General features: G+C 44.9%; 1 protein-coding gene across 2 annotated transcripts in view; it reads left to right on the forward strand.

Moving 5' to 3' along the window:
* The window catches only part of LOC117365815 (leucine-rich repeat and fibronectin type III domain-containing protein 1-like protein), a 114821-nt gene that overhangs the window by 41418 nt on the left and 46216 nt on the right, over nucleotides 1-27187 (forward strand). For both annotated transcript variants that reach the window (XM_033956675.1, XM_033956676.1), the window contains exons 3-4: nucleotides 11841-12442; nucleotides 15741-15843. In XM_033956675.1, the coding sequence (XP_033812566.1) occupies nucleotides 11841-12442; nucleotides 15741-15808 (670 nt within the window). In that variant the 3' untranslated portion in view covers nucleotides 15809-15843. The remainder of the gene's footprint in view (nucleotides 1-11840; nucleotides 12443-15740; nucleotides 15844-27187) is intronic.

Genomic DNA, 27187 nt, shown 5'->3' on the forward strand with positions numbered 1-27187 from the left:
TGGTTTCCACCAGAACTTCCTGATATTTGTCCTGGACTTGTCCCCCCTTAGCTTCAGTCCATGTCCTCTTGTCTGTGTCACATTGGACATTGTAAATAATTTTTTTTCCTGCTCTATTTTGTCGATTCCTTTCAGTATTTTGAAAGTCTCGATCATATCCCCTCGTAGTTTCCTTTTCTCGAGGGAGCACAATCCCAGTCTCTTAAGTCGTTCCTCGTATTCCAAGTTCTCCATACCTTTTATTTGCTTCGTTGCTTGTCTCTGCACCCTCTCAAGCAGTTTTATATCCTTCTTTAGGTTGGGAGACCAATGTTGGACACAGTATTCCAAGTGTTGTCTGACCATTGCCCTATAAAGCAGCTTTATAACTTTCTCTGATCTACTCGTGATTCCTTTCTTTATCATGCCTAACATTCTATTTGCTTTCTTTGCCACTGCCGTGCATTGTGCCGACGGTTTCAGGGTCCTATCTATCAGTACACCCAGGTCCTTTTCTTGTTCGCTCTTACCCAGAGTTGCACCTGACATTCTATACTCGTGTTCCTTGTTCTTTCTGCCTAAATGCATTACTTTGCACTTTTCCACATTAAACTTCATCTGCCATTTTCCGCCCATTTCTCTAACTGACACAAGTCACTCTGGAGTTCCTCGTTATCCTTCTGCGATTTGATTGTCCAGCATAGCTTTGTGTCGTCTGCAAACTTGATGATCTCACTGTCGAAACAAAGATTTTCCCCCTCTTTTACTAAGGTGCGCTAATATACAACTCGTGTGCTAACCGCTAACGCATCCACAGGATAACATGCACGTGTTAGCATGCGCTAATAAGCATAGCGCGCCTTAGTAAAAGGGTACTGTGAATGACCCCTCTGCCCCCACCCCTGGAGACACATGAAATAAATCTAGACGTGCAACAACAAACCAAAAAGACCTTTGCAAAAACTCCTCCCAAGGACAGTGAAAAGGATTAGGTCCCAATTCCTGCCCCATACTTTCTCTCTGTCTGTCATTTGCAAGACAGATGCATCTGGGGACATATCTTAGAGACAAGACAAGAAATTATCTCCCAAACATGTCCAATTTATTGTCAGCTTTACATCCCTTTTATATCATTTTACATGAATCAGGGTTGTCAGCATGTGTCAGCATGTGACGTAAACACAAACCATATATGGCCACAGGTCACATGAAACTTTAAAAGAAATCAGCATCTTTCTTTCTAAAGGCTGAAGTCCAAAGGGTCAGCAGAGCCTTTTCTTATCTAAAACTGCTTGCAAATACAGCTATGAAAACAATTGAATTCACTTCACAACAAGATAACACACATCTTCTCAAACATAAAAATGGCCTTGCAGTATTTCAGAGAAGGAAAAACAAACAGGGTCTGGTTTTCTTACAGCTTCAAACATAGCCTTAAGGAAAATTACAAGACGTGTCCCTTCAGACAGCACAAAGCTGAGACAGTAAAGAAGGGAGGCCTGAGCACAGGCCCTAAAAAGACACGACCGTGTTTCAGCACAATGCCTGCCTCAGAGATCGTCAGCTTTCTGAACTCAGATTCCACACAGCACTCTCAAAGCAGATTCTGCTCAAGGAAACAGAAATGGTCACGCCTCCGTTCCTTGCCGTCTCCGCTTTGTGTAGAAACCTATACATGGCCACAGCTCCCTCAAAGTCCTCCAGCGATGCCAAGTTACCCAGGCTGGAAATTTGGGACAGCCCTGGATTTCGGACTACCCCGTCTTGGTGCATTATGGGACATGCAGGCACTGCAAATCCCTCACTTCTTTGAGACGTAAGTTCAAAATCAGGACTGGTCATAAAGACCCTGATTCTGTAAATGATGCGATGCGTAGCGCCCGTCAATCTTCAGTTAGGTGCCGTTTATAGAATCGCATTTAGTGGTGCCTGAAATAGACAGGTGCTGTTAGGTGTCTGAACCTTTGGTTCCCCCCCCCTCCCTATTTATGATCGCGTTTTTCTTGACCTAAATACCGGCACCTAAGTCTATTTTAAATGTCTACATGGAAAACACGCCCAAGATCTGTCCTTAACCACTCCAACTTTCTGGTAGGCACCTACCTGAAATCAGTACGTGCCTACTGTTAGGTTTCTACCATCCAATTAATTTTAATTTAAGCTAATTATCAAATGGCACTCTAAAGTTAAAAGGGGATAGATTCCGTACAAACGTAAGGAAGTTCTTCTTCACCCAGAGAGTGGTAGAAAACTGGAACGCTCTTCCGGAGTCTGTTATAGGGGAAAACACCCTCCAGGGATTCCATGTAAGGAAGTTCTTCTTCACCCAGAGAGTGGTAGAAAACTGGAACGCTCCTCTGGAGTCTGTTATAGGGAAAAACACCCTCCAGGGATTCCATGTAAGGAAGTTCTTCTTCACCCAGAGAGTGGTAGAAAAATGGAACGCTCCTCCGGAGTTTGTTATAGGGGAAAACACCCTCCAGTGTTTCAAGACAAAGCTAGACAAGTTCCTGCTGAACCAGAACGTATGCAGGTAAGGCTAGACTCAGGGCGCTGGTCTTTGACCTAAGGGCCGCCGCGGGAGCGGACTGCTGGGCACGATGGACCACTGGTCTGACCCAGCAGCGAAAATTCTTATGTTCTTATGTCAATTAAGCTTGTTATAGCCACTGGCTAATCCTATGCCAGCTGGCACCTCGAATGCTCTGCGCTGTTCCAATGCTCATAGAGTTCCTAGGAGCGTCGAGAGCAGCGCAGAGCATTCAGCGTGCCGTCTGGCGCTAAGAACCACTTTTGCAGTTTTGTAAAAGGGGGGGGTGGGGGTTGTAAGTTAGGCATCTAGATTGTCTAGGCACGCCAATCTAGGTATCTAACTTTATATGTATTTTTTGGCATCTGGGCCGCTGTGCTTATCAGATCTTTTGAGATGCATGTGTAGCCCCCTCCTGCCCTCCTTGTAAATGCGTCTACAGATACGGTTCACAGTCATAAAGTGCGCGGGACAAAGCCGCATCAACATTAGAGAGCAGACAATTGAGCGTAAAAGTATATTTTAAAGAGGGGGAAACCCCCCCCCCCAGTTTACTTAATAGTGTTCACGCTGCTTTTTGGGGGGTGGAGGAAACTTAACTTTTTTTAAAAAATATATTTAAGTATTTTTATTGATTTCAATATTATATCAAGTAAACTTGTACAGAAAGCAAATTTAACTAAAACATATTACAATCATATAAATCCATACTTAACAATATTAAGTAAAATTATGGTAAAATTAGCCCAAGTCCTCATTGGATCCAAGAATTAATTGTGAGAAAATATTAAGAAAACAATCAAAGAAGTAATGCTATTCCTATAAATCGGGAAGGAAGTTACTATTTTCTTTTAGAGCTTAACCTTGAGTTTTTTCTTTGTCCAGACGGGACATCGCCAGAAAATTAGTCAAATGTTGAGGTTCAAAGAATACATATTTAATTGAATGGAAACGGACAATGCACTTACAAGGATGTCTCAAATAAAATGTAGCCCCTAATGAGATGACCCCCCCCCCCGGTTTCAAAAGAAGGAAATCACGTCTACGTTTTTGCGTTTCCCTTGTAACATCAGGGAACATTTGAATTTGACAACCAAGAAATTCCTTTTGTTTATTCTTTAGAAATAGTCTCCATAACCAAGATTGATCAATAGAGAGAGCCAAAGTAGCTTCTAATGTTGCAGGTGTTACCACTTCCTTATCTGACTTCTCCAAAATCTCAGTATATTCAATGCTTGTCCTTCAATAGGCTCAGGTTGCTGTCGATGCGGAGTTTTACTGGGGAGATAATAAAGTTGAGCAAACGATGGAAGATTACCTTCCGGTATTTCCAAAATTTCTGATAAATATCTCTTAAGCATGCCTCTAGGAGTTACCATGGTTATCCTTGGAAAGTTTATCAATCTCACATTATTGCTACGTGCCTGATGCCTGATTCTCTAAGGACTCCATTTTTCTTCTAAGATTCAAATTGTCTTTAATTATAGTTTCCTGCTGAGTCTTTTGAAGTAAATTATTAGAAGAAGTCATATCCAATTTTAATTTTCCCAGTTCATCTGAATGGTGGATAAGTTTATTCAGAAGAACTGGAAAAATTAAAATTGGAAACTTAACTTTTTCCCTATTTTTTAGGGGAAAAGTTAAGTTTTCTGTATAATGTGGGGGGTTACACCCCCCAAACCCCCTCCAACGGCAGCGCGAATGGCAGCACGAACACTATTAAGTAAACCCACATTGGAGACCTTTAAAATAAACTTTTACAGTGGCGCGCTGGAGTCTTGCACGCAATTGTCTGCTCTCTGTTGTCGGTGCGGCTTTGTCCGTCGCGCTATTGTCCCGTCGCCGTTTAGTTAAACTCCACTGAGGAAGCCAGTCACAGTGGCATAGTAAGAGGGAGAGTAGACCACTCTGGGGACCATGTTGGTGGGGGCACCGGCACCTCTCCCCCCCCTCCCATGCTATGCTCATACCCTCCCTTCCTTGCCCCCCATACCTCTTTAAAATCTTTGCCAGTGCAAGCAACTACCCCATCCTGCTGCTCATGCGCCTGGCTCCCTCTGAAATCACTTCTGGATCACGGGGCCAGGAAATGACATCAGAGGGAAAGCCAGCACGAGCAGCAGGCTGGAGAAACTGCTTGTGCTGGTGAAGATTTTAAGGGGGACGGGGTGGGAAGGGAGGGCACGAGTGTGGCATGGAAGGAAGGGGGGGTCTGGATTTTACAGTTGTAAAATCTGGTAACCCTAAGCTGTCCTAACTTTATGTACCGAGTTAACTGGGCACCAGTCTAAATATCGTCCGGTGCCTGGTTAACTTCCAGGTCAATGCACATACCTGGATATTTAGTGCCGGGAGCTGTGCATGCCCTGGCATTTAATTTCTGAGATTAGTTCAGCCCATGGCTGGAAAGGGGGGAAAGGATTGGGACTTCTATACCACCTTTTTGTAGTTTTACAACCACACTCAAAGTGGTTTACATACAGGTATTTCAAGCATGTTCCCTATCTGTTGCAGTGGCCTCACAATCTATGTAGGGCACTGGCGCTGAACATGGATATTCAGTGTTGGACTGTTTCCGGTGACTGTCATTGAATATCCAAGATTTTTCTTTTTTTTGGCCTCTAAAAACCTAACCAGTTAGGTTAATATATGCAGGCGGGTTAAGTTTATAGTGGCCAAAAAGTGGCTGCTAAACTTATTCACTTAAGAACATAAGAATTGCCGCTGCTGGGTCAGACCAGTGGTCCATCATGCCCAGCAGTCCGCTCATACGGCGGCCCTAGGGTACTCAGGGAGTTGGGTGATGTCTTGGCGGAACCGCTATCCGCGCTCTTCAATCTCTCCCTTAGTACAGGTAACGTCCCGATGGACTGGAAGACGGCTAACGTCATTCCACTACACAAGAAAGGCTCCAGGATAGAGATGGCAAACTACGGACCAGTGAGTCTCACTTCAATAGTGAGCAAACTAATGGAAACCCTAATCAAACGCCAATTGGATAGGATCATGGACGAGGAGAATCTACAGGATCCCCGCCAACATGGATTCACTAAGGGGAGATCCTGCCAATCCAATCTGATCAGCTTCTTTGACTGGGTGACGAGGAAGCTGGATGTTGGTGAGTCCCTGGACATCGTCTACCTGGATTTCAGCAAAGCATTTGATAGCATGCCACACCGCAGGTTGCTGAGCAAGATGAGTTCTTTAGGTTTGGGCAACACATTAACCAAATGGGTTGGGAACTGGCTTGGGGGTAGGCTTCAGAGGGTGGTGGTGAATGGCACCCCCTCCGAAATGTCGGAGGTGATAAGTGGAGTGCCACAAGGCTCCGTCCTGGGCCCGATCTTGTTCAACATCTATATAAGAGACTCGACAGAAGGGCTCCGAGGTAGAATAACATTATTCGCCGATGATGCCAAACTGAGCAATGTAGTGAGCAAAAGCACAACAGACAAAAAAGCAATGGCAGACGATATGGTGCATGACTTACTTCTGCTGGAGCATTGGTCTAGGTCCTGGCAACTCAGCTTCAATGCCAAAAAATGCAAAGTCATGCACCTGGGAAGCCAAAATCCATGCAAGATTTACACCCTAAATGGCGAGATTCTGACAAGAACTGAAGCAGAAAGAGACTTAGGGGTGATTGTCAGGGAAGACATGAAGTCTGCAAACCAAGTGGAGCAAGCTTCATCCAAAGCAAGGCAAATCATAGGTTGCATACGCAGGAGTTTCGTCAGCCGTAAACTTGAAGTCATTATGCCACTGTATAGATCCATGGTGAGACCGCACCTGGAGTACTGTGTGTAATTCTGGAGGCCGCATTACCGCAAGGATGTGCTGAGACTGGAGTCGGTCCAGAGGATGGCCACCAGGATGGTCTCGGGACTCAAGGAGCTCCCGTACGAGGAGTGGTTAGGGAAATTGCAGCTCTACTCACTTGAGGAACGTCGAGAGAGGGGAGATATGATCGAGACATTCAAGTATCTCACGGGCCGCATCGAGGTGGAAGAAGACATCTTCTTCAAGGGTCCCGCGGCAACAAGGGGGCATTCATGGAAAATCAGGGGCGAGAAACTGCACAGTGACACTAGGAAGTTCTTCTTCACTGAAAGGGTGGTTGATCGCTGGAATAGTCATCCACTTCAGGTTATTGAGGCCAGCAGTGTGCCAGATTTTAAGGCCAGATGGGATAGACATGTGGGATCTATCCGCAAAGATAGATAGGGAGGGTCACTGGAGTGGGCAGACTTGATGGGCCGTGGCCCTTATCTGCCGTCTATTTCTATGTTTCTATGTTATTTGAGTCTAGCCTTACTTGCGTATGTTCTGTTCCAATCGGAACTTATCCAACCTTGTCTTGAATCCCTGAAGGGTGTTTCCCCCTATAGCAGCCTCCGTAAGAACGTTCCAGATTTCTACCACTCTCAGGGTGAAGAAGAACTTCCATATGTTTATACGGAATCTTTTCCCTTCTAACTTTTGCGAGGCCTGATTCTCTATAGCGTGCACTAAAGTTAAGCAGCGTAGGCGCGCTACCACAACCTAACTATCCAATGGCAGAGCATGTTAAAAAAAAAAATTAGGCACGCTGTACTAACACGCCTACCTCGTGGGTACGAAGGCGCATAGCGACGCCGAAACTTGCGCAAGGCGGACGGAGGCGTGGTTTTGCACAGGAAGTTGCCTTATGCGTGCTTAGGTGTTGCTGTGCGCCTCTGAAGGCACGAGGTGGGCGTCTCAAATCTAGGCCTGCAAAATGCTAGCCTACATTTCATGCACCTATAGAAAACTGTAGGTGCGACTCTACAACTGCGTACCTGCACGCCTACAGCGTGGGCGTGCTAAGGGCGCTATGGAGAATCAGGCCCTTAGTGCTGAAAATTGCTGGTTCTTGTGCGATATAGCCGGTGAACTTTCAGCCGCTAAACGTGAATATTCAGTGTAGTCTACCAACGATCTCGTGTTGAATATTCACATTTAATCGGTTAAGAGCTATTTAACCAGTCAATGCTGTGGAAGACATGGCGGCCTGCCGGAGGCCATTACAAGTTCAGCTCTTCTCCGGGCTCCGTTGGAATTGGTCCTTCCATTCCTCCAGCAGACTCTTGAGTGCTGGAGATGGTGAACCTTCCCAGTTTCAACCCCCTCCAAAACCAGTTATTGTGGACACAAAGGAAGTTCTTGAGCCCTAAATTCATCCTGCCTAGAAGTAGAAAAGACCCTTTAAAATACTATCTTGATACAAATGTTCCCTGACTTGGCTAGGGACACACAAAAGCGAAGAAAAGAATTTCTTATGTTAAAAGCAGAAATTATAGCTCTTGGAGCAACTTTTTACCTCCATTATCCTTGCAAATTTATTATACAATATAATTCTCAAAAATATGTTTTCTTTGAGCCCTTCCAACTGTCTGCATTCCTCTCCCTATCTCGGCTTGAGAATAAGAGAAAGGAGGCGTATAGGGAATTAGATGCTCATATCAGTTGACTTGTATCATTTTTCCTTAACCCTTTCAGGACCAAGGGACATATTTGTCCCATAACTTTAAAATCCTATAAATTTTGATTGGGATAGTCTACAGTTCTAAATTTGATATGTACGGATTCCATATGATACTGCCTTTATGTAAACAAACTGGTTCCGACATTCATTCATTAGCGTCGTTGCTAGATTGACGAGAAGATTCACTTGCCACACTGTCCATAAGCCAGAAGTGTGATTTTTTTAAATAAAAATAATGATATTTCACAAAAAAAATCAATTTTTTGGCATCTGCAAGCCCTTTTTACCATAAAAATGTCGTCAAAACCACAAAAATTGGCCTACGATCCTTATGGTCCTGAAAGGGTTAAGTCTGTATTTCCTAATTTCCGTTTTATAGATTACATTTTGGATCTTTTGTGGACTTGAGCTGATTTAAGTTAATTTAAATATTCTTGAAGGGTTGTCCTATCATTATTAGATTTCCTGACTTAAAAGCTTTCTGTACAAGTATATCTTGAATTGTATTTTTGAAAATGAATGAATAAATAAATAATAAAATACTATCTTGAAAGAATAGATATGGTAGCAAGAAGAACATTCCAGAGTTCCATGTAGGAAGTATTCTTGCTGTGACCATGTCAGATCCATATGCCAGCGGCAAAGTAAACAGCGATCAGGAAAATAATAATAATAACTTTATTCTTCTATACCGCCACAATCTTTGCGACTTCTAGGCGGTTTACATTCAAGAGAGCTGGACATTCAGCGATTTACAATATCTAGAAGGAGTACAGAGTACAGAGACTTTAAGAAATCGAAATTACAAAATATACTGTTTGCTAAGAAAAAAAAGAGGAAATTACAATATACAGTTTGTTTAGAGATTAACCCCCCCCCCCCCCCAGCAAAAATTACAATATTGTTTGTTTAGAGATTCAGACGTATTAGAAGAAAGGTCCTGAAAAGGACTCGGAGCTGCGTAATATCATTGAAGGGCTAGGGGTTGAGATGTGCTATGATATGTACAGTCCTCGCATTCAGGAGATCCGGGTGCTGAAATTGGAGAAGAGACTAGACGATGCACTTCCAGAATACAGCACCTTTGATTTCAATCTGAAACCTGTAATTCATCCTGACAACGAAGAGGTTCCTCCAAACCAGATGTCAAGTTTTCCAGACCATATTTCTTTTTTTTCTTTTAATCTTTATTCATTTTATTTCTTTCAACAAGTGTACAATATTATTACAAATGATTCACATAACTCACTTGATATTCTTAAACAACATTATTATACATATTTTAATTCCCCCCACCCACCTCCCATCCCTCCCCATATCCACAAAATAATCTATCCAAACATCTCTCTTCTATATTACAATTAATCTTACATTAACCTATCCCTCCCCCCACCCTTTCTTCCTCAAACTCTATTCATCTAATATAATAAAACGTTAGGCCGCGCATGCGCACTCCCATCGCGTGCGTCCGTTTTCTGTGAGCTGTAGGGCCGCAGATAGAAGTGCGCATGCGCGCGAAGCTCTCTCTCTCCCTCCCCTGGAGGTGGATGTCAGCCGCGGCGGCCCGAGTTGGATGTCGGCCGCCGCGGCTGCTGGCCGCCCGAAGCTCTCTCTCTCTCTTCCTCCCCCCCCCGAGGCGGATGTCGACCGCGGTGGCCCGAGTCGGATGTCGGCCGCGGCGACTGCTGGCCGCCCGAAGCTCTCTCTCTCTCTTCTTCCCCCCCCCCCGAGGCGGATGTCGACCGCGGCGGCCCGAATCGGATGTCGGCCGCGGCGGCTGTTGGCGGCTGCAGGCCAAGGCAGCCAAACCCGGAAAGCATTTCAACATAAGTAGGCCATGCAGTTCAGGAGGAAGGTATGGGGGGGAGGAAAATACTGCACAGGGAAGTGGGGTGGGAGGGAAATGGAGGGGCAGAAAAGGGGTTGATGGACAGGGGAAGAGGTGCTGATGAACAGGGAGGGGGGCAGAAAAATAAAGACAGGCCTACTGCTGGACAGGGGGAGCAGGAAGGAGGTGATGATGGACAGGGGGAGATAAAACAAAGGGAGAAGGGCTTCTGCTGGATAAGGTGAGCAGTGATGGGGTGGTGGAGGACACAGGGGAGGTAAAAGGAAGTGAGAATGGACAGGGGGAGCAGGCAAGGGGTGGTAGTGGACAGCCAAGGAAAAAAAATAAAAATGACAGACAGAAATACAGAAAGCGGCTAAGGAGAGAGAGAGAAAAAAAAAAATAAACACACACATATATTCTAGCACCCGTTAATGTAACAGGCTATAAGACTAGTTATATTATATAAATTAAATGCACAACAAATATAACTCATCATATTACATATATCCCCTAAAATTCCATAGCAATATATTTCCAATATATTTACCCCCTTTCCTTTTCTGTTCATACATATATACCATATTTCTTATATACATTAATCAGTTAAAATATACTGCTATTTAATTAGAATATCCTATCCCCCCCCCCCCATTTCTCCTAATTATCCCATAAGGAAAAAGAATAAACCTTAATCATTATAATATTTCTTATATTTCTTATTTCTTAATAAGAATATCTGCAGCAACCAATGCTTTTATCTTCATCAACAGAAGCGCCATCTCACTAGCTTCATTTCCGGGGAAAAAAAAAGCAAAGTGAAATTAACAAATAGGAAATGAAACGCAGAGATCCTATGGCCGTTCACTTGGGGCTCCTTTTACAAAGGTGCGCTAGCGTTTTTTAGCGAACGCATCGGATTAGCGTGCGCTACCCGAAAAACTACCGCCTGCTCAAGAGGAGGCGGCAGCGGCTAGCGCGCACGGCAATTTAGCGCGCACTATTCCGCGCGATAAGGCCCTAACGCACCTTTGTGAACGGAGCCCTTGGTTATTACTAGATTTTTCTTCTAAAAGGTGACCTGAAACACAATAGCATTCAATAAAAAGTGGATTATGATATATTAAAAAAAAAATAAAAAAAATGTTTTTTCTGGCCGGTTAAATAGCACTGCATATCAGGGGGAAATCACTGTATTTTTGGATTCTTGGTAATCAGCTAAACTTAAGTAGCTCCAGCTTTGTGGAATGCTCTGCCACAGCTACTCCGATCCAAACATCAACTTGATAAATTTAAGATAAGCCTGAAGACCTTCTTATTTAGCGACGCTTTTTCCTGTGTTTAGATTTTCCTTTTTTTTTTTTTTCTTTTTCTTTTCATTCTTCATCTTTTTCTTCTTTTCTTATTCAGCCAACCACTTTTATAAAGCGATCCCGCCCCATATGTTTTACCCTCTTCCCTCTCTTTCCTTTCTTCTTCTAACATGTAACTCTCCCCCCAATCCTACCTACTTTCCCTCACCTTCAAGTCTGTCTAGTTAATGTCCTTGGTGTGCACTTTTATTATTTTTTTTAAGTATTTATCTTTTTTTAAATTTTTATTGTAAACCGGCCAGATACTTGTTGATGGTCGGTATATTAAAAGTCAATAAACTTGAAACTTGACACGTTTTTCAGCTTCTCTGAAAATGGGTCTTCACAATTGACCTTCTCTAATGACTGTTGTGCTTTAGCTGTAAGAGTTTGGGGGTTACTGGCACAGTGTCAATTAAGCACTACTGAACAAGTGCATGCGTAAAACAGCATTTCTATTAATTTGTCTAGCACTAGTCTGTGTGTTGTTGGGTGACCTTAAACAATCTGTAGGGAAAAGAACACTGGACCCAATTTAATCTAATTTTTTTTTTTTTTTTTGTAAATTTCAATTTGGTTGTATACCCCGATAGGATAATAAATTAGCCTGCTGGAATGAAATGCTAATAGATGTATCTCTCCTTTCAGAATGATTCCTTCTACCAGCAAAACCTTCCTCATCAAGGACTTGGTAGCGGGTCGGGAATATGACCTCTGCGTCCTGGCTGTTTATAACGATGGCATCACCTTCCTGACAGTGACCAGAGTTATTGGCTGCGTGCGGTTCGCCACCGAGCAGGAGTACAATCAGTGCCAGCCCATCCACGCGCAGTTCCTCGGGGGCACCATGATCATTATCATCGGCGGCATCATCGTGGCCTCCGTCTTGGTTTTCATCATCATCTTAATGATCAGGTACAAGGTCTACAGCAGCCACGAAGAGCAGCAGAAGGCAAAGGTGAGCAACGTCTACTCCCAGACCAACGGCAACCAGTCGGGAGCCCAGACTCAGTCTACCTCCAAGCTCCAAGAAGGGCAGGAGGGAGAAATTGGAAACTTGAAGAGATGTACCAAAGACTATGCAATGATGGTTATAACTGGTGACTCCGATAAGGGTTCTGTTGCCCAGCTTTCTGAGACGAACACGGAAGAAATCCCCTCTCCAAGGAGAAGGCAGCCACAAAGGACTAGTATAGACCTTCAGAACACTTCCCATCCACCTGTCAAAGACTCCAGCACAGAACAGCCAGGTAACATTCTCTTTCATCACATTTCCAAGGCTGGCTCAGCCTATGGACCAGGTGAGGCCCTGGCCCAGGGCACCAGTGATAAAGGTTGTCAAAATCCCAGACCAGTCTCTTTTCAAACTTCTAAAGGTAGGGTTAAGTCCGGATTTTCCCGGACATGTCCCCCTTTTCAGGATATGTCTGGGGGTCCGGACGGCTTTTCAAAGCCCGGTACTTTGTCCGGGTTTTGAAAAGCCTCCTCAAATCGCGTCATGCAGGGAGGAAGTCCACGTGCGCATGACATCATCGCATGGCATCCGCATGCGTGTGACATCATCGAAATGGCATCCGTGCATGTGCGGACTTCCTCCCTTCCCGACAAGAGCAGGTAGCGGGGGCGGAACTGGGCGGGCCTGGGAGGGCGGGTCTAGGGGGTCCGTATTTTCCGATTGGAAAATCTGGCAACCCTATCTAGAGGGATAGATGCCGGATTGGGATTTTGGCATCCTTTTTCATCAGTTCCATGAGCCAGTGCCTCACCTGGTCCAGCAGGAGGAAAAGACTAGAGAGAAAGGGGGCAATACCATATTACAGGTGGGGGTGGGGATAGGGCAGTGGCATGCGGTGAGGGCTTTCAGGGGATTCAGTGAATTCCCAGCTCTATAGCCCTGCTTTTTAAATTTTTTGTTTACTTTTTGCTTGATGCATTTTGATTTGTTGAGTAGGCAGCTTGCTCAACCCAATCAGACTGCATCAAACAAAAAGTACCGGTAAACAAAAAAAAAATAGCGGGGCTCTTGGGCTGAGGATTCTCTGAATCCCCTGAAGGCCCTGACATTACTGACCTGAATTTGATTGGCTGAGCAGCATCTGTCTGTTGCTTGCTCAACCAATCAAATTCAGAGCAGTGTCCTCATTTTTAGGGGGTGGGGCAAATCTCCCAAAGACTCTGACCACACACCACTGGTGCTAAGCGACCTTCATAGGATGCTGTTTACAACAAATTCTTGTGCCCAACTTAGGGTGTGAGGACTTATGCCTACTGAAACTTAGTATATATCCTCACGCCTAACTGATGGTAGATGGGCATGCAAATTCAAGTATTCTATGACATCATGCCTGTTTTCTGGGAACACCCCTGACACACTCATGCTCCTCCCGTGACCACGCCTCCCTCTTTGTGTTGCATGCTATGGAACTTAGGTGTGGATGCTATAGTTTGCGACTAAGCCAAATGCGTGTGCAAATAGAAATTGATGCCAATTAACTCCATTATCGGTTGTTGACATCTCATTAACTCATTCATTTGCACAGGCATCTGCCCTACATGCCCAATTTGGAGCAAGCTATAGAGATCCTAGGGTAAGTGACTTGCCCCAAATCACAAGGAGCAGTAGCAGGAATTTGAAGTGACTTCCTTTTGGTCACACCATCACAAGATCGAAGGAACCAGGTGAAGAGGGTGACCTGCAATCAGATGGCTGGACATGTTGAAAGCAACCATGGGGTTGACACTGGAGGACCTTACTGGACTAGCACAAAACCGATCTCTTGTTAAATCTGTAATTCATCAAGTCGCTAGGACTCGAGCACGAGTAGATGGCACCTAACTAACCTTGGTTTTCAGCCCACTGTTCTAACCATTAGGTTACTTCACTTACCAAGTTGCTCCCTAAATGTCACAATTTGGTACTGTCAGGAATGGTGTAGGCCAGTGTTTCTCAACTTCTTCATGCCAAGTACTCCCTAAGTCTAACAAATATCAACTGAGTACCCCTGTCCGAGCTCTGCCCCAGACCCGCCCAATCTCCACCCCTGGCCCCACCCCCATAAGAATAGTACTAATTGTAATGCAATTTCTTCCATTCATTTTTCAAGTACACACTATATAATCTTATTAATTCATAATGGTAACCACAAAATTAAAAAAACACAAAGCACACTATGCAGAGAAAATGTTAATTATCATTTATATTTGGGGGGGTTTTCAAAAGAGGTCAAGGCAGATGACATTAAAATATGCAATGTCACCTCATTAACAACTATAGGAAAAATAGACAAATATAGTGCAAAACATAGCAGATATAAATTCTCAAAACTAACACATTTCAATCACTAAATTGAAAATAAAATCTTTTTTCCCTACCTTTCATGAGTTTCTGGTTGCACTTCCTTCTGTCTGTGCATCCAATATTTCTTTCTTTCCACCTCCTGCATGCTTTCTCTCCTCCAGACCTCATTTAGTTCCCCAACCAACATCTCTTTCTGTCCTTCCATGAGTCCAACTTCTCTTCCTCCACCCCTATTGGCAACATTTCTCCTTCTCTCATCCCCCGGATCATGTGCAGCATTTTTCACCACTGCCCACCAGCCTCAGCCCCACCATGCCCATTTCTCCTTCTATTACCCCTCTCCAGCACCATGCCACATCTCTCCCTCTATCACTATGTCCAGCATTCATCCCCCTTGCATCCCCTTCAATTTGTCCCTCTGTTCCCTCTCTACCACCATATCCAACATTTCTCCCTCTCATCCTTCTATTCCCCATGCATATCTACCTCACTCCTCTCTCTCTCTATGCCCAATTTTCCTTTCTTCCTTTCTCCATGTGCACCATCTCTCCATCTCACTCACACACTCATGCCCAACAATTCTCCTATTCCCTCCCTTCTTCCTATGCCCTAAGTTAGTGCCCCTTCATCCCTCCCTTGTGTCCCAAATTCATGCCCCCTCCCTTCCCCTTCTGTGTCCCGAGTTCGTGCCCCCTCCCTTCCAGCCTTTTTCCCAAAATTGTGCCCCTCCCATGTCCCAATGTGCTCCTCCTCCCCCCCCTTTCATCCAGATCATGTCCGCTCTCTCCCTACTTGCTCGCTCCAGGGCTGCACTCGCTTACTTCAGGTCTAGCTGGGCTGCTCCTTCCTACCTTCAGCAGCACTTGTTGCAGGGATGCGAGCAGCCGCTGCACATAGCTGACTCACAAGCCTTCTTTCCGATGTCAGATTTGACGTCGAAGAGAAGGCTTCTGTGTTCCGCGTGTTGAGAACCTTTGGTGCAGGCAGCTCACTTTTCACACATACTTTTTCCTAGAAGGAATGAACCTCTCCACAGTCCCTCCACCTTGCAAGCCATGCTTTTCTCAATCCTGGGTTCTTTGCAGATCAGGCTACCTTTAGCCCTTATTGAAGGAGAAATCCTTCCCACTTCTCAGGGGGAACACAGGGCACTGAAAGCAGAGAATTCTTTACACTTTAAAAAAAAAAAAAAATTTTGAATTATTATCAATCTATTTTATGGTTTTGGAATTTCTTTTGTTCTTGATCAGACTCTCCGATATCTCATCAGGTGAGACAAAAAGCGACAGCCTGTGATTGGACAGATATAAAAATATGACTGCTCCAAAGGGAAAACAGCCATCAGAACTCAAGGTATGCTGCCCACTAAATGAGAGGGACTCTGAAATGCCCTTTCACTCCATTTTTGTGTATTTGCTCATCATGTTTCAGAAAGTGAGTTTAAAGTAGAAATCCTATGCAAATCCACAGAGACCAGTCGGATGCTTTATCAGAAGACGAGAAGAGGGAACACAAAGGGAAGTAAAATCTCTGAGCTGAATTTTAAGGATGATAACATTTGAAACTTTGTCAGACCTCTGTGGATTGCAGATGCTGGTCTAGTGCAGTGGTATTTACTTCCAGTCCTTGAGGGCTGCAAACAAGTCACAGTTTTAGGCTATTCCTTATGTGGTAAGAGCGGATAGCGTAACTGGTTTTAAGAAAGGTTTGGACAAGTTCCTGGAGGAAAAGCCCATAGTCTGTTATTGAGAAAGACACGGGGGAAGCCACTGCTTGCCCTGGATCGGTGGTATTAGTGACCTGGATTGGACCTGGATTGAGAACGGGCTACTGGGCTTGATGGACCATTGGTCTAACCTAGTAAGGCTATTCTTATGTTCTTAATGTATATTAATAAATATATGAAAAATACGTGTTTGTGTAATCCAGTTATTAGCAGGGAAACATACAGGCCATGTATACCAAGAAACAAAACTGACAACACATAAACCAAAAATTGAAACGGAGAAAAAATAAACCTCAATTGAGGGAGGTTGAAGATGGCTTTTTCCCCTGAAGTAGCCCTTGCCGGGCGAAACAGAAAGTCTTTTCTGTCGGGATTATGAGCTGGAAGCCTTTGGTGAAAATCTCTTTTTTCCAGATGAGTGTATTTTTCTCCAAGAATTTTTGCACTAATTGAATTAAGCTGTAGCCCTTGCTAATTAATTGAGTTAAGTTTGGGATTCGGGCCTGTATTGCTATATACTGACGTTTATACACAAAAAAGATTTTGAAAAAAAGTGACTAAAACATGATTTTGTATGTATGAAAACGAATGAAACAGTGACTCTCATATATTTGTTCACGGAGTTTTTTTTATAAACCCGTGATGATGAGTGGAGGGCTGGGTACTTGTGTAGTCCCAACCTCCCTCAATTGAGGTTTATTTTTTCTCCGTTTCAATTTTTGGTTTATGTGTTGTCAGTTTTGTTTCTTGGTATACATGGCCTGTATGTTTCCCTGCTAATAACTGGATTACACAAACACGTATTTTTCATATATTTATTAATTATTTGGACGTTTTGACCTTAACAAACTGCTAGTCTTAATGTGTATTAGACAGATTTGCACACAGTAGAGGTGGAGTTGTCTGCGTAATTGTCTCTTGTACAGTATATTCAGGAGAGGTATCCTTAAAACCTGGCCCGTTTGTGACCCTCAAGGACTGTCAATAATACCATTGTTCTAGTGTACTATAATGTATTATAATTTAGTTATAGCTCATGTCTTTCTTAGTGGTGTAGTAAGGGGGGAGGCAAAGGTGGGGCGGTCCACCCCAGGCACGATGTTGGTGTGGGGGTGCTAGTCCCCCTTCTCCTCTCCACCCCCTTGCCTCTTCCCATTCCTCCACTCCACGTGCGCGCTTTGCATTCCCTTCCCCGTACCTCCAGTTGAAGTTGCTGCTGTTCGCGGCGGTCAACAACGCGCTGTTCGCTACCCCGTCGGCTCTCCCACTGATGTCATGCCGCGCATAGGAAGGGCCATCCGAGGGAGAGCTGATGGGGGTCGCGAAGACCGCCGTGACCAACAACTTAAACTAGAAATACGGGAGTGTGGAGATGAGGGCGGAAGAGGGGCAACCTCTCACCCTCGCTACACCACTGTTCTTAGTAACTCAACATGAGGTATGTTTAGGAGGTTTGCTTTTTATTAAAACTTGTTATACCCATTTTTTGACCAGGAAGAAGGCTGAGGGTAATGGCGTGGTAAGGAGGGGGACGGGGGTGGACCACTCCAGATGCCGTCTTCTTGGGGGGGGGGGGGTCGCTGGCGCTTCTCCTCCTCTCCACCCTCCCATGTACCTCTTTAAATCTTCGCCGGCACAAGTAGCATCTTTTACCTGCTGCTTGTGCTGGCCTCTGCTCCCTTCTGATGTCACTTCCTGATCACAGGACCAGGATGTGACAATAGCAGGGAGCCAAGGCCAGCGCAAGCAGCAGGTGGAAGATACTGCTCATGCTGGTGAACATTTCAAGAGGTACATGGGGGTAGGGGGGGGTGGGGAGCTCACCCAAGTGGCAGGGAAGAGGGGGGGGGGCATGGCACGGCAATGCCGGGTGCCACCGCTCTGGGTGCCAACCTCTCTCACTCCACCAATGGCTGAGGGGAATAGCTATTCTGACAAGGTGGTGGATAAACATATTTTCTTTTCTTAGCTGGAAAGGAGGATGTGTGGGAGGTTGTATACAGTGGGAATGAATGTGTTATGAAGCTAATCCTGCTCGGAGATGTGAAGTATTAGCAGTATCATTTACCCGTGCATCAGTCTCATTATAAGAACATAAGAATTGCCGCTGCTGGGTCAGACCAGTGGTCCATCGTAACCAGCAGTCTGCTTACACGGCGGCCCCCAGGTCAAAGACCAGTGCCCTGAGACTAGCCTTACCTGTGTACGTTCTGGTTCAGCAGGAACTTGTCTAACTTTGTCTTGAATCCCTGGAGCAGTGGTCTAAAACTTGCGGCCTGGGGGCCACATGCGGTCCCCCAGGTCCTATTTTGAGGCCCTCGTTATATTTATCATAATCACAAGAGTAAAATAAAACCGTTTCTTGATCATATGTCTCTTTACCTAAAAATTGCAATATTATTATTAAGACTTAGCCAAAAGGAAAGATTTATAAACTATAAAGAGTTTTACCTCATGCAAAATTGTCATTTCTTTAATAAGAAGAAATTAACTATTCTTTCTGCGGCCCTCCACGTACCTACAAATCCAAAATGTGGCCCTGCAAAGGGTTTGAGTTGGAGACCACTGCCCTGGAGGGTGTTTTCCCCTATGACAGACTCCGGAAGAGCGTTCCAGTTTTCTACCACTCTCTGAGTGAAGAAGAACTTCCTTACGTTTGTACGGAATCTATCCCCTTTCAACTTAGGAGAGTGCTCTCTCGTTCTCTCTACCTTGAAGAGGGTGAACAACCTGTCTTTATCTACTAAGTCTATTCCCTTCATTATCTTGAATGTTTTGATCATGTCCCCTCTCAGTCTCCTCTTTTCAAGGGAGAAGCGGCCCAGTTTCTCTAATCTCTCACTGTACGACAACTCCTCCAGCCCTTTAACCATTTTAGTCACTCTTCTCTGGACCTTTTCGAGTAGTACCATGTCCTTCTTCATGTACGGCGACCAGTGCTTTGCGCAGTACTTCAGGTGAGGGCGTACCATGGCCCAGTACAGCGGCATAACCACCTTCTCCGATCTGTTCATGATCCCCTTCTTAATCATTTCTAGTATTCTGTTCACCCTTTTTGCCGCCGCCGCGCCTTCATTGACTTGTCGACTAATACTCCCAAGTCTCTTTCCTGGGGGATCTCTCCAAGTACTGCACCTAACATCCTGTATTTGTGTATAAGATTTTTGTTACCGACATGCATCACTTATCCACATTAAACCTCATTTGCCATGCCGCAGCCCATTTCTTGAGCGTGTTTATGTCCCGTTGTAGGTCTTCGCAATCCTCCTGCATCTTCGATGGGAAGATAAAACTCAATGGGAAACCAAGGTGGCAAGGGGGCCCCTTCTGGTGTCTCAGACAGGCCGTGACCTGTTCGGGCCGCCGCGGGAGCGGACTGCTGGGCAAGATGGACCTGTGGTCTGACCCAGCGGAGGCACTGCTTATATCCAGAGTTGCATTTTTTTAAAACTTTATTTAGGTCAACTTGAAACAACGTACAATCAATGAACAACCGTCTCTGCGCAAACATATCAGCAACATCAAGAACAAAACTCAGCAAAACATTGGTATGGCACGAAATGATTGCAAAACCAGAACACTAAAAGATGTTCTAAAAGCATTATGTCGTACCGGAAAGAAAAATAATCTGTCATTTTCTTCTGGGCTGCATTTTGATACTATATCACGGGCACGCCACGCGCCTTGTAGGCGGAGCCTGCATGTCCGTTATAGCTGAACAAAACTACAGCTAAAAGCAGTATCCATTATATCCGAAAGTCCGTTATTTGCAAGTCCGCTATATGCAATGGTTTTCTGTATGTTTATAAATAAAGGCGCACGGGTGGGACCAGCGGACCTTGTTCGCTATAGGCGAGGTTCCGTCATAAGCAAGTCCATTATAACGAGATTATACTGTATTATACCTTTCAAAAAAAATTAACTTGAGAAATAAAAAAAATATTGCAACTCGGCTGTTTGCCAATCACATTCACTATTCTGAATAACTTTGAATCGTCTGCAAATTTGATCATCTCGCTCGTCGTACCAATTTCCAGACTTGCATAGGTTTACCAGATTTTATGTTAGTGAAATCTGGACACCTGCCCTCCCCCGTCCCCTCTCTGTTCCAACCATGTCACGCCCCAATCCACCCCAGCCTCACCCCTGGCTCCGCCTCCCTCAAGTGCTCAGAGCCGCGTCGGGAGGGCATCTGCGCATGTGTCACGTGATGATGCCACGCGCCTCCGCGCTTGCCCGTGACATTGCCGCGTCACATCCGTGGACGTGCAGATGCCCTCCCGACCATGAACCGAGCTGGAAGTTTTTCAAAACCCGGACCAAACAAGTGCATCCATTGAGGCGTGATTACTTGCACCACCCCTATGCTGGTGTAACCACTCACGCTTAAATGCTAGCATGGAAAATGATAGAATTCTATCATTTATGTAAATATCTGTGTGCTCCACCCACCCTGCTCAAATTCCACCCATACACACGCCCAACAGCAAAGGACACGCCTTCCAATCATGGTGCGCACTCTTCCACAAGTCCTTTGTGTGCCTGCAGTGTGCGGATTGTAGTGCAGGAAGCGCATCCGTTTTTAATCTCACGCTGATTCTTCAAACTTCGCTGTTTTCTTTCTGATTATTTACAGGATAAATTGGAGTTGCGTGCCCGGAACAGGCTGCCCGAGTCAGCGCGTCTGGCAGTATTCGAATCTAGGCTATAAACCCGCTTACTTGAGGCCGCATTTAACTCCTAGCTCCCCATTCACTTGTAACGTACCCATGCCTGTTTTAGCATTCCCTCTCTAAGAAATTCCCTAATCCCTATTTGTCATGTTTGTCTGTTTTAATTAGATTGTAAGCTCTATTGAGCAGGGACTCTCTCTTACATGCTTAATGTACATCGCCGCGTACGTCTAGAAGAGCTATGGAAATGAGAAGTAGTAGTAGTAATGGTCCAGTGTTTCTCAGCCTCTCCTGGAGACGAACCTAACCTAAGGTTTTCGGAATATGCATGATAGGTCCACATTTCACGAGCAATGAACAATAGGATTTGATATATGGCCTTTTTGTAATACAGTCAAAGTGGTTTACATTTATTATAAGCAGGCACTTTCTGTGTCCCTAGAGGACTCTTTTACTAAGCTGCAGTAAGTCCTAATGCATGCTTACTGCAAAGTAAAAGGCACTACCATGGGCGTGCTCCGGCCATCCCATAGTCGTTTTGTGTTTGGCATGCGCTTCCCATATGCTAAAAAAAAAAAAAATATATAAAAAATATTTTTTAGCACTGGGGAGGTTCTGGGGGGGGGGGGGTGGCCCAGTGGTAATTGCAGTGGCGTGCAGTGAGGGCTTTTAGGGGATTCAGTGAATCCCCAGCTCTTCGGCCCTACTTTTTTAATTTTTTTGTTGTTGACTTTTTGCTTCATGCCATTTTAATTTGCTGAGTAGGCAGCCTGCTCGACCAGTCAAACTGCCTCAAACAAAAAGTAAAGCCCAAAACAGCAGGGCTCTTGGGCTGGGGGATTCTCCGAACCTCTATGAAAGGTGGTGAATCTTCTTTACCATTGACTTGTTCAAACTCATTAATGACTTTTTTTTTTTTTTTTTAAATTCAAGGAGGAAAAGAGCCTCAGAATCCCGTATGCTGCATGCGTTGTCTTTAAGCAGACATTCTAGAAAGGGTAACAACCTCACGGGCTCAAAAAACTCCTGTCCCGACCAAGCTAGTTGTAATATGACTTCAATTATGCACTTTTTTTTTGCCAGCCATCCAAAACATTCATGTCTTTTTTAATAACACCACCTCCAATAGTTTTTCAGCACCGTATGGAATACCACAAGGATCAATACTTTCTCCAATATTATTTAACATTTTTCTTGCTTCACTTTTGACCTTATGTCAATCTATTGGATTTTCTGTATACGCCTATGCCGACGACATTCAAATATTACACCCAATTGACCCTGATAACACACAAGATATAACAGTAATAAATGAGAAATTGGATCAAATTCACCATTGGCTGGATGTTAATAAGCTATCTCTAAATATTCTTAAAACCAAGGTTATGCTCTTCCCTTGGAAAGACTGTAGCAAACCAATTGTCCCGATTTCTATTAATCATACTCCTCTGCTGATACACCAAAATATTAAGATCCTAGGTATAACATTCGACACTAAATTATCATACCAAGATCACATAAGTAACGTGGTTAAATCTACTTTTTTTAGATTACGCCAAATTCATTCTGTTGCAAAATTCTTATGCGCAAAATCTTTAAATATCCTAATACATTCCCTAATCATTTCTAAACTAGATTATTGTAACGCTTTGTTCATGGGCATATCCCCAAAATAAATCAGACGCCTTCAAATCATACAGAACGCTTCCATAAAAATAATACATAAAGCAAAGAAATTCGACCACGTCACTCCTTTACTTAAAGAATCCCACTGGCTTCCCGTTGCACATCGTATTTTATATAAAATATGTTTGCTTACGTTCAAATCAATAATGTCTCAAACCCCAGCTTTTATTTTCAGAGTGTTAATTCCTTATATAACTACAAGAACACTTAGATCTCAGGATCAACATCTATTGACTATTCCCTCATTGAAAGTTATTAACACCAGACGGCTTACTATTTTTTCAATGACCTCCCCACAATCTTGGAATAATCTCCCTATCTATATAAGAGAAGAAAAGAACTTAGCTAATTTCAAGACTAAGCTTAAAAGTTTCCTTTTCAATGACGTTTTTAGTTAATAAATAACATTACACTCCTTCTTAATCTTTTATTTTCTTATTTGAGCTTTTATTCCCTCCCTATTGTTGTAATCCTGAAATATAGAATTTGATACAGAATGTAACCCATTAAATATAGTTTTCCTAGTGTCTCATGATTGTAAGTTCTTGTAATTATATAATATTATTTGTCTATGTAATAATTACCCCAAGTTTTTATTTATTCGTTATTGTTTGTATATCGCCTAGAATGTAGAATAGGCGATTAATCAAATTGCATAATAAACTTGTAAACTTGATAATAGCTGTTCCAATGCTTAAACAAATCGCACGAAAAGACTGGGCAGAGACTGCACGAACTGAAGGCATTTAAACAGCAAGCCCCGACACAGCCAAGAGCACGATGGACTGCTGGCCTACAAGGCCTGCATGCGTCCTAATATAAATGAACATCCCCCACAATCTTATCCATCTAGGAATCTCCATTCGGCATCATTTGCTCACAACATGCCGCTCCTTTTGACCTTGGGTAAGTCACTTAATCCCCTATTGCCCCAGGTACCTTAGATTGAGTGTGAGACCACCGGGACAGATAGGGAAACATGCTTGAGAACCTGAAGGTAAACCACTTATTCTTTAAGTGGTATATAAATACTTCAATTAATAAATAAACATTAATAGGAGGGCCGCCATACAGCTTTCGTTTACGCACCTCTTCAGCAGAGATGCCCAGCTACCCAGTTCCAGGCTGGAGATTTTATGGCCAGTTCTGGTTTTGAACTCGTATCTCAAAGTAGTGTGGGATTTGTCCTGCCCGATTCTGTCCATTGAAATCAGCAACTGCAAGTCCCACAATGCATCAGGATGGGGTGAACAGGAACTCCGTTTCCCCATCCCCGTGAGTTTTGTCCCTGTCCCTCGCCCCATTCCTGTAAGCTCCGCCTCAACCGCACAAGCCTCAAACACGTCTCATTTTCCCCTGCCTGTCCTAGAAGGCTCACAATCTATCGAATGCACCTGGGGCAATGGGGGGGTTAAGTGACTTGCCCAGGGTCACAAGGAGCAGCTTAGGTTTGAACCCACAACCCCAGGGTGCTGAGGCTGTAGCTTTAAACACTGTACCACTAGAGTACCTGAATAAATGCATGTAAAATTGAATAAATAAATAATATTGGCTACAGGGAGCACTAGTGCTAGTGCCCTCTGAACATTCTGAGCACACAAATTAATTGCCTTTATCACCCTATGTGTCTGTTTTACCTAATCTTATATTTTAACCCTATTATGTCTTCCCTATCTATGGCTTTATGTGTGCACACATATTTCAATTCTAATATACCATCGACAGTTTGGCAACCACCACTGAATATGTAGTTTATTCACACTTTGACCCTCAGAATGCCACCCGTAGGAATCGTGGGGTAGCCGTCCTCATAGGAACTTTATATAGTGTGATTCTTTTGATTAAATGTACTGGTATTTTTAGTTATGTCATACTAATTTATAAAGTGCCAGTGCTCATTTAAAAGACATAACTTAATTATGAGACTGCATGTAACTAATTGTTACTTAACTTTAGACCGAGTCTGCCTCGATCCCCACCGACGCGTTTCAACATTTCATCAGGGTCGGGGACGGAGAAAGCTGGAAAAAACAAAATAAATCAGCAACCCGATATGCAAAGATATTTAAGCTAAGCAACAAGCGTGTAATAAATATGCTTACCAGAACGGTTCAAAACTTTAGCAAACGCTAATGCTTTACATTACTCGCTGGGGCTATACAATGGCCGCGGCGTTCAGAGTGGGGGTAATAACTCAACTCCCCCTATCATGTGACCACCTTCTAGCCAATGAACTAACAGAATGAAAAAGGTGAATGAAAAAAGCTGAATGAAGCAAAACAGCTGAAGTGCTATCATGTGACAGAAGTTACCCAATCACTCGTAAGGTTGAGTCCATGGGGACTCATGGTGTTTAGTTCAAACATCCAACGGAGCTCTTTGATGTTAAGCTTATACTCAATGTTGCTTCCCTCCCACCCAACATGCACTGTGTCCATGATACGCCACCTCAGGTCAGCGATCTTGTGTTTAAATAATGACCAGTGGCGAACCAAGGGGGCCCTATATATATCTTGCGAAGATATATATATAGGGCGCACCACTAGGGCCATGAAGGTGAGGCTCAATGAACACAAATCCTGTGTTCACACGGGAGCTGAAACGGCCCCCTTGGTTCCAGATTCCAGCAGCGGCCGCAGCACTCTAAACACACTACTTCGCGGCGTTCTACTGCCCTGATTTTCTCTGCCGTGTCGGGCAGAGCAAATCAGGGCAGTAGAAGGCCGTGAAGCAGCGTGTTTAGAGTGCTGCGGCCGCTGCTGGAGTCTGCACGTTTGTCGGGACCGCGGGAAGGGAAGAGGGGCGGCGGCAAGGGACTAAGGGAGCCGGCCAGACCGCGGGAAGGGAGGGTCGGATGGGAGGGTCAGACCGCAGTGGGAGGGTCGGATGGGAGGCTGAACGGGGGTTCGGGTGTGCCGGGGAGGGGGGGGGGGGCGAAGACAACACTGACGAAGTCGAACTGTCTTACAGGGAGAGGGAAAAAACCCTCAGCGTGCATGCGCACTCCTGCGGCCACAGACCTACAGATCATGGAAGCACGCAGTTAAGAGTGCGCATGCGCGGCTAGGGTTTTATTATATAGGATGGGCTTCGGGGCCGTTACCGCACGGCAGCCGCTAGTGCGGCTTTGTAAAAGACGGGGTTAGTTACTATACAATACTGCTAATTCCAAATATTCATGGGATACAGCAACCCAGGTATTGATACCTCAAAGCATACTATTAGCATTTGAATTAGGAATTCAGTCTGATGCCATCCTCCCCTCTCTGCTTGTTCCGTGAAAGTATTTAATGTCCCACCTCTCTGCCTCAACACACACACACTTCATGCAAGTAAAATGCTGAAGCACAAAGTCTTGTGCCGATTGTACTCCTCTCTGAGCTTTAATAATTTAAATACATTATTTCAGCTGCACCATTCTTGGAAATGAATCTTGGCTTTCAAATAGCATAGGAGTGGGGTAAGACATTGCAGACAGACTGGGGCCTCTGAACAGGCCAAATTCCGGTTCAACCTAGGGACCAGGTGAGGCTCTGGCTGGCTCAGGGACGCCGATGATACAGGGTGCCAACATCCCAGTCCGGTCTACCTTCAGATTTCTAGAGGGCTCGATGCCGGGCTGGGATTTTGGCACCCTGTATCACTGGTGCCTCGAGCCAGTGCCGAACCTGGTCCAGCAGGAGCGAGAGAGAGAGAGGAGGGAGATACCAGATCACAAGTGGGAAAGGGGAGAAGGAGAGAGATACCAAATTGCGTGTGTGGAATGTGGGCAGTGGCGTACCAAGGGGGGGGGGGGCAGGGGGGCGGTCCACCCTGGGTGCAGCCTTAAGGGGGGTGCACAGCCGGACAGGTCCGGAAAATTCCTGGGCTGCGACGCACTCAGCGGCATCAGCGCCCCCCTTCCGTGATGGCACTCAGCGGCATCGGCGCCCCCCCCCCCTCTGTGACGGCACTCAACGGCATCGGCGCTCCCCCTGCCTCGCGACAGCACTCAAGTTTGGCCTCCTCCCAGCATCAGCAGAACTTCAGATCGGCAACAGGTGCTCAGTCAAAAGCTTCCCCTGACTGAACTGCCTGGGCGGAAACAGGAAGCTGAGTCAGGGGAAGCTTTTGACTGAGCACCTGTTGCCGATCTGAAGTTCTGCTGATGCCGGGAGAAGGAGGCCAAACTTGAGTGCTGTCGAGGGGCAGGGGGGGCGCCGATGCCGCTGAGTGCAGCCCAGGAATTTTCCGGACCTGTCCGGCTGTGCGCCCCCCCCTAAGGCTGCACCCGGGGCGGACCGCCCCCCCTTGGTACACCACTGGATAGGGGAGTGCCAATGCAGAATGAAAAAAATCACTTGTATTTCTCGATCGACTTCTTATACCCTAAGCTTGGTCCAGGACATTAAGATCAAACGAACATCATCTTCTTTCCATCCCTTCCTTGAAAATCATTAGCACAAGGCATGCTACCATTTTCTCGGTTACAGCCCCTAATCCTTTGGAACACCCTACCAGTTGAACTGAGGAAAGAAACAGCACTGGATAGATTTAAAGGCTCCCTCAAAAGTTTCCTTTATAGGGATGCCTTCGGAACCCAAACTCGAGGATCAAGACCAAAATTTGCATC

This window comes from Geotrypetes seraphini, chromosome 8 (genome assembly GCF_902459505.1).
Source record: "Geotrypetes seraphini chromosome 8, aGeoSer1.1, whole genome shotgun sequence".
NCBI lineage: Eukaryota > Metazoa > Chordata > Amphibia > Gymnophiona > Dermophiidae > Geotrypetes > Geotrypetes seraphini.